Raw genomic sequence first — 8,747 nt, 5'->3', positions numbered from 1 at the left:
TTTTATATTTATTTATTTGATACAGAGTCTTGCTCTGTTGCCGAGGCTGGAATGCAATGGAGCAATCTCTGCTCACTGCAACCTCCACCTCCCTGGTTCACGTGATTCTCCTGCCTCAGCCTCCCAAGTAGCTGCGATTACAGGTGCCTGCCACCATGCCTGGCTAATATTTTGTATTTTTAGTAGAGACGGGGTTTCACCATGTTGGCCAGGCTGGTCTCCAACTCCTGACCTTAGGTGATCCGCCCGCCTTGGCCTCCCAAAGTGCTGGGATTACAGGTGTGAGCCACCCCGCCCAGCCCATTTTTTAGTTTTAAAGTATTTCCATATGGCCTGTGATCTGTTTGGAAACAAGACATTTACAAAGTCAAGGAAATCATAGTTTGTGTGATCACCCAGGAACCTTGTAGGATATACAGATACTACTGAAGAAAGATAGGAAGGCACTTATTTTAACTCAGAGTCCACCTGATACTCTTAGCACCGCCCTCCAAATTTCATTCTAAATGCAATAAATTCATCTTAATATCTGAATTTTTAATCGAAGCAAAAGCAATACATGTGTATAGTTTTTAAAAATCAAACAGTAGAAAAAAGACATAGAATGAAAAGTAATAAAACTGCCCTTCTCAACTCTTGCATCCCCAAATCAGAAACACAAACTTTTACACATGCTTGTTTAGAGATTATACCCCTCTTTTTCAATAGCATGCCTTTATTACTATTTCTTGACTTGATGACATGAGGCATTTTCTGCTGACTTCCTGCCGCCCCCCTCAGCTCTCCTTCCCCCTGAATATAGTCATATCACTAATTTTTAACTCTTCTGTTGGCTACCTGGTTCAATGAATAGCAAAGTGGAATGCTCTGATTGGATTTTCTCATCACCGACTCCAGAGTCTTGATCCATGTGCCAATATTCAAACAGATTCCCTTTCTCACACTTTTAGCAACTGCTCAAAATCTGAGGTTGCTTCATATGTGAAACATGAGTTTCTTGCACAGTTTTTAATGTTTTTCCCTGTAGTTTCTTTCTGTCATTTTTTTTCCTTTGGGTTGAAGAAATGTATGCCTTCCAGAACATGTTATTAGTCTCCTCCAGCTTATTATTCAATCCATCTATTGCTTAGAGTTCATTCCATTCAATTGGGTCTATTCACTTCGATTCTAATTGGAAGCTTTGCCTGCTATCTGAGCCATTCTTGTTCAGTTTATCTTTCCTTAGGTTTTTAGTTACCTTTCCCCGTTTTTCTTTTTATTTTTTCTTATTGCATTCTGTGCCAATTGTCATTTCCTAAAGTTCGCGCTGTTTTGTTTTACGGATGCAAAAACTTCTCAGATATGTTTAAGGATTTTCAAATTTTTAAGCTATATTCTGTTCCTTCCAATATTTACTTGAGAGTCAATTTTTCATTCTGTCTTAGACGATTTTGGTTATATTGCAGGCTTTCCACAAAGGCCGATTTTTTTTTTCTTTTTTTGCCACCCATTTATACTAAAAGATGAGGCAATGGAAAGAATGAGTGGCAAGTCTGCATGCACGAGCGGAGTTGGTCGCTTTGCTCTAGGGTGGGTGAGCAGGTGGGTGGAAGTCAGCCATCCTGCCGAGGAGCCCCCAAATGCCATAAAGTTAGTGGCTCTAAATATATACCTGCAGGTGGACGTTGAGAATCACCGAGGCCAGGATGTAGAAGTAGAAGAAGTTCTTGCGCAGCCGCCAGGCCAGGTCGAAGAAGGTGAGCAGCGTGCGCGTGAGCGTCTTGCAGAAGGCGCCGTACGAGCCGCGGGTCCCCTGCGAGCGCGACAGCCGCACCGCCAGGCCAGACAGGGCCGCCGCCGCCATGGACCTGATGCCGCCTCCAACATAGTGCCCAGAGCCCAAGACCTCCATCAGGCTCCGCTGACCCACCGACCGTGGGACAGAGGGATGGACGCGGGGAAATACGGGCGGGAGGCCTGCTGGGCGGCTGCTGATTCGAGCTGCGTTGCAAGGCGGAAGCCCTCCTTTCCCGGCAGGGCTCTGGCCCCAGCGGTCAGTGGCGCCCTGCCAGGTTCCGCCCCGCCCCACGGGGTCCGCGTGGCCTAGAGTCAGTTTAGCCTGACTGTCCTGGCCCGGGCCCCAGAACCCCAGGATAGGCAGGGCACGTGCTGACGTGGGATACCTAGCTTCTAACCCAGGCTGTCTTTTCTTTAAAATTATGTTTAATTGTTAAGTTTTTTTCAGTTTTTAAGTTTTAACAAAAGCAACACAAAACTTGCTCAAAACGATATAGAATGTCCTTCATAAGCATGATCTTGAGCAACTCAGAAGTACAAACCCATTTCCTGTTGTCTCAGATCCCTTTAGGAACGTTTTTCAATCTTCTACTCTGAGCTAGTACAAATATACAAAACCCACAACTTTTCTGGACTTTAAAGTGTGTGCATTCTGCTTGAATAATTCAAGCAATACTTCTGTTTTTGTGTTAGATCCTTCGTATTCTTCTGATTGGAAAAGTCATTCAATCAAGTTTTTAGAAATTTTCAAAGCAGAAATATGTAAAACAATAGAAAGCAAATTCCCTACACAGCTTCACTTTCCCCTCCTACCCTTGCCACGAACTACTATTACGTTTACTGTATCTACTTCCCGACTTTATGTATTGACATATTGCTCTTACCTTTTCAAGAATGTACACCTACCTCACTCTCTTTGATGACTGAATAGTGGTCTATATATATAGTGACTAATAATGGTCAATAATTTATTTAACCAGATCCCTATTGATGGACATTCTGAATGTTTCTAGTTTTTCATATGTCAAAAATTGTTTCAGTGAACATCATTGTACATATGAATTTACAAGTGGCAGAACAGTAGGAATAGTATGACCCCGTCTTTATTTATGAAAACAATTACATATACATATACATTTAGTTTCCAAAGCCAAAACGTTTTACTAATACATGTGATTGATCAAAAAAGTTTAGAGATCAGGACTCTATGTTACCTTGAGTGTTAACAATCTTAAATATTTTTATTGCCAATATGATAGGCGATACAGTTCATTATTCTTCTAATTTGCATTCATTTAATTATCAGTGCAGTTGAGCAACTTTTCTAAATTTCTGAACTTTCCAATATTGTTTTTCTGATGGCTTGTAAAACATTAAACATTATAAATGTTTATTATGAGAAAAGTAAAATTCCTGGGCTCATAACCCCCAGAGAGAAAGACTGCTAATTTGCATATGTTTTTATCAATTGTTTGCATATATTTATTAAGCACAAACATGTATACACACATAGATATATTTACAAATCGTAAAACAAAAATGGAATCAGATAAAACTATGCAGTCCAGGCGCGGGGGCTCACGCCTGTAATCCTAGCACTTTGGGAGGTTGAGGCAGGCAGATCACCTGAGATCAGGAGTTCAAGACCAGCCTGGCCAGCGTGGTGAAACCCCGTCTCTACTAAAAATACAAAAATTAGCTGGGTGTGGTGGCACTTGCCTGTGGTCCCAGCTACTGAGGAGGCTGATGCAGGAGAATCATTGAACCCATGGGTGGAGGTTGCAGTGAGCCGAGATCATGCCACTGCACTCCAGCCTGGGTGACAGAGCTATACCCCGTCTCAAAAGCAAACAAACAAACAAAAAACAAATAAAACCAAACAAACAAAACAACATATACCCCCACCATTGCTTTTAAACATAATGATATGTCTTGCATATGTTCCCATGTTGATACTTTATTGGCTGTGTGTTATTCCTTATGGATGGCCAATCATTAACGGATCTCCTGTTGATGGATTTTTGGATGGTTTCAAATTTTTCGCAATCATAAGCAATCGTGAGGTTAAATATTTTGCATGCACATCATTTTACACCTTTCTGATATTTTCCAGGTATACATTCATAGAGGTGGAATTCTTAGGTCAAAGGGTTTTCATGCGAGGATTTTGATACATATTGTCAAACTGCCTTCCACTAGCTTGTACTAATATATACATGAACATACCATCAGCGGTTCCTAACAATTAGCATTCACATTCTTTTAATCATTTGACATTCTGATAGGTGAAAAGGGTATCTCACTGTTGTTTTAATTTGCATGTTTTGATTACTAGCAATGTTGCTCCATTTTAGCCAATGTCTCATTAACAAGGCAAGTCACAGAGCAGATTCAAGAGAAAAGAAATAGATCCAAATATTAACAGTTCATTTTTATGTGTATCTAGCATTGCACATTTGTATGAATGGAACCACTCTGTCAAAAGTTTTGCCATCTTACTGGGCACAGTGGTGGTTACCTGTAGTCCCAGCTTCTTGGGAGGCTGAGGTGAGAGAATTGCTTGAGCCCAGGAGTTTGAGACCAGCTTGGGCAACATAGCAAGACCCCCATCTCTAAAAAGAAATAAATAAGTAAATTAATTCTTTTAAAGTTTTGCAGTCTTGATTTTAATAGCTATTTCCAATTCCTATGTAAAAAGTTGTACCAGGCTGGACGTGGTAGCTCACACCTGTAATCCCAGCACTCAGGAGGCCAAGACAGGAGGATCGCTGGAGCCTTAGGAGTTCGAGAACAGCCTGGGTAACATAATGAGACCTTAGCTCTACAAAAAAGTAAAAAATTAACTGGACATGGTGGCACAGGTCTGTAGTCCCAGTTACTCAGGAGGCTGAGGTGAGAGGATTGCTTGAGCCTGAGAGGCCAAGGCTGCAGTGAGGCATGATTGTGCCACTGCGCCCCAGCCTGGGCAACAGAGCAAGACCTTGTCTCAAAATAAATTAAATTAAATGAAAAAGTTATAACAATTCCCACTCCCTCAGGCAATTTACAAAGCCATTCATTTATCCATGCCCTCGCCCATATTATTATGTATTATTTTAATATAATGTAAAAGAAAATCATCATTCTTATTATTATTATTTGAGACAGAGTCTCGCTATGTTGCCCAGGCTGGAGTGCAGTGGTGCGATCTTGGCTCACTGCAAGCTCTGCCTCCTGGGTTCACGCGATTCTCCTGCCTCAGCCTCCCAAGTAGCTGAGATTACAGGCATATGCCACCACACCTGGCTAATTTTTGTATTTTTAGTAGAGACGGGGTTTCACTATATTGGCCAGATCGTTCTCAAACTCCTGACCTCAGGTGATCTGCCCACCTTGGCCTCCCAAAGTGCTGGGATTACAGACGTGAGCCACCACACCCAACCCTAGTTATTTTTAATTTACCTATATTTGATTACTGTTGTGGATGAATATTATGCTTATTGGTCATTTGTAGTGGTGTCAAAAGGAAGGGGAGCCAAATAGGCAGGATGACTGGTGGCTAGGCAGAAGGCTTACAACTAGGCTGTGGAAACGCCAGGGGCGGTGGCTGTGACAGCAAGAAGAGGGCTAGGCAGCCTTCTCCTCGCCTTTTCATAACTCCCTGCCCTTCAGGTTGCCCAGGCCTTGGCCCCTTGGCTCATTTCTATATTAAAATGTTTGCCTAGGCCGGGTGCCGTGGCTCAAGCCTGTAATCCCAGCACTTTGGGAGGCCAAGGTGGGTGGATCACAAGGTTAGGAGATCTAGACCATCCTGGCTAACATGGTGAAACTCCATCTCTACTAAAAATACAAAAAAATTAGCCAGGCATGGTGGCGGGCGCCTGTAGTCCCAGCTACTTGGGAGGCTGAGGCAGGAGAACAGTGTGAACCCGGGAAGTGGAGCTTGCAGTGAGCCGAGGTCGTGCCACTGCACTCCAGCCTGGGCGATAGAGCAAGACTCCATCTCAAAAAAAAAAAAAAAAAGTTTGCCTAAGGCAGACAGAACAGCACAAGCAGCCTAAAATTGATAAAATCCCAATGAGAGCCCTAGGAGAGACACAGTGGTCAAAATGGCCTAAAGTAATGCATTAAGCAAAGGAAATGCCTCCTTCTCTCTCACGCTACACACCAAATATGAAACAGTAGAATTAGGCCAAAGTTCTTGTCTTAGGAAAATTATACAAGTCATCTTTTGCTCTTCTTTCTCACAGTAGAGTGCATATACCTTGATTCTTTTTTCTGAACCACTCGCTCAATATATATGGGAAGAGGCCAGGCATGGTAGCTCATGCCTGTAATCCCAGCACTTTGGGAGGCTGAAGCAGGAGAGTTGCGTGAGCGCAGGAGTCCAGAACCAGCGTGGGCAATGCCATTTGTGGTGGCACATGCTTGTAGTAGTCCCAGATACTCAAGAGACTGAGGCAGGAGGATTGCTCAAGCTTGGGAGATCAAGGTTACAGTGAGCTATGATCTCACCACTGCACTCCAGGCTCGGTGACAGAGCAAGCCTCTCTCTCTCTCTCTCTCTCTATATATATATATATGTATATAGATAGATACACACACATATATATGTTATTTACATATGCTTATGTATGTATATATATACATATACATGTACATATAGGAAGAATATAGTACATATACATGTAATTTTTTGCGCTGCTACCATTGATCTATAGATAGTAGATTAAAATGTAATCTGAGGTTGTTGTGGTGCAAAATACTCAATTGAACACAGGTATTTACCTTCCCAAAACAAATAGAAACAATTATAAAGAAGTATAAATTCATTCGTAAAAGCAGTGGAGAGGGTGAGGATGGCAGAGCAAAGACTTTGACAGATTCCTGAAATGAATGCTGATGGGATCAAACTGAAAAATAAATCAGAGTGTAGTGCACCAATGATTCCCAGGAAAAGGCTGCAGCATAGGTGGAAGCCATTTTCATGGAAGAGGCACCCCCTGCTCTCCAGGTACAGAGAGTGGAAGTGGGAGGATCACATAAAATGAGACGATTATTTGAAGAACTATTTGGATCTATTTCTTTCTCTTGAATCTGCTGTGTGACTTGCTTTGGTCAATGGGACATTGGTTAAAATGGTGCAAGCAAAAGCTGGAAAAGTGCTTTTGCACTGGGGCTTGCTAGTCTTGGAAACCTGCTGCCATCATGCAAACAAACCAGATGTGGAGAGATACATGCTCCAATCATCCCTTTTGGCCCAACTCATGGCCAACCAATCCCTAGAAGTAGTGTCACTAAAACCAACAGCAGCAGACCACAGACATATGAGTGAGTTCAGCTGATGCAAGCAGAAGACCAGCCCAGCTGAGCCCAGCCCAAATTGTCAACCCCCAACAATCATTAACTAAATAAATAGTGGTTGTTTAAGCTTTCAGTAGTTTGTTTCACAGCAAAAACTGATAACCATGTCCCAGAATAGAGCTACTGAGTGACAATCAAAATGGTTTGACCCACAGTGATCTCTCATGGCAATTAATTGATCATAGGAACCCTAGGACTCATATAGAGAGTTGATCTGCTTAACCAAAGGAATTTTGGCAAACAGAAAGTTGGATCACCATGATAGAGTGTCACAGCTTCTCAGTTCATATACCCAGATTCCCTAGAATAAAAGGGAGACTGAGTACCTTGAGGAAGGATGCTATGGCAGCATTGCAATTATGTACTATAAATATTCCCAGCTATCCCCAGCAAAGGTCTGCAGAAATTTACCAAGGTAAATGTTCAAATACACACACTCTTCGGGGATTATGGGACAATAGCTCTGAGCTGTCACTAATCCTGGGAACTCAACAACACTGTTGCCCACAGTCAGAGTGAGGGCTTGTGAAGATCAAATGATAATTGGAATTTTGGCCTAAATTCAACTCATGGTGGGCTCAGTGGGTCTATAAATCCACTCTGGTGATTTCCCCAGTTGCTGGATTTACAGTTGTAATCAATAAAACTAGCAACTGGCAAAACAGCTCAATTGACTTCCTGACCTGCAGAGTGAGAATTTTTATGATAGGAAGGGCCAGGTGGAAGCCTGGAACTTACTCTCCCTTCTAATTATAGCAGTGATAGCAAACACATACATAGCACTTATTACATGCCAGACACTCTTTCAAGCACTTTCCATATGTTAGCGTATTATTCCTCAAAACAGCACTACAAGGTAGGTACTATAATTGTACACATTTTACACAAAAGGAAGTTAAGGCATTATAAGCTAAAGTAACTTGCCCGAGGTCACTACTTAGTAACTGGTAGAACTGTAATGTAAACCAGAAACTAGCTTCAGAGTTCATGCTCTTAACCACTATACTACACTGTCAAAATAGTAAACCAAAATCAATACTACATGCAAAGGAAACTCACAGAAATTAGGGCCATCGTCAAGACTCACAAAATTAAGGAGTAGTGATCCCTATTACATTCCTTTTTGATGGACCTGCTTGACTAGAGAAGAATACAGAGGAAGCTTAAATTACAAGTGGTATATATGGATTGGCCTTGAACAGGTTCTGGAGGCACAACAAAGGTACCTAAGCAGCAGCTCACACGGCCAGTGTGTTCACACCAGCCACACTGCCTTCTCTTTTGCAACCCACACTTATGGTTTCATGGGGACTGCTTTGGGCTGAGTTGTGTCCCTGTCAGATTCATGTGTTGAAGCCCTAACCCCCAGAATCACAGAATGTGACTATATTTGGAGATAGGGTTTTTAAAGAAGTAACTAAGGTTAAATGAGGTCATTAGGGTGGGCCCTAATCCAACACCACTGATGTTCTTCTAAGAAGAAGAGATTAGGACACAAACACACGCATAGGGAATACCATGTGAAGACACATGGAGAAGACAGCCACCAATAAGCCCAAGCATAGAGGCCTTCAGAAGTGACTCAGTCCATTCCTGCTGCTATGACAAAATACCTTAGACTGGGTAAT

General features: G+C 42.2%; 1 protein-coding gene across 1 annotated transcript; it reads right to left on the bottom strand.

The window, feature by feature from the left end:
- Positions 1-516: 516 nt before the first annotated feature.
- On the bottom strand, positions 517-1,996 carry SMIM10 (small integral membrane protein 10). The gene has a single exon (XM_015128265.3). The coding sequence runs from the start codon at positions 1,889-1,891 to the stop codon at positions 1,640-1,642; it is 252 nt and encodes an 83-aa protein (XP_014983751.3). The 5' UTR covers positions 1,892-1,996; the 3' UTR covers positions 517-1,639.
- Between the last annotated feature and the right edge of the window lie 6,751 nt (positions 1,997-8,747).

This window comes from Macaca mulatta, chromosome X, assembly GCF_049350105.2.
Source record: "Macaca mulatta isolate MMU2019108-1 chromosome X, T2T-MMU8v2.0, whole genome shotgun sequence".
Taxonomy (NCBI): Eukaryota; Metazoa; Chordata; class Mammalia; order Primates; family Cercopithecidae; genus Macaca; species Macaca mulatta.
This window is presented reverse-complemented; position numbering and strand designations above follow the sequence as displayed.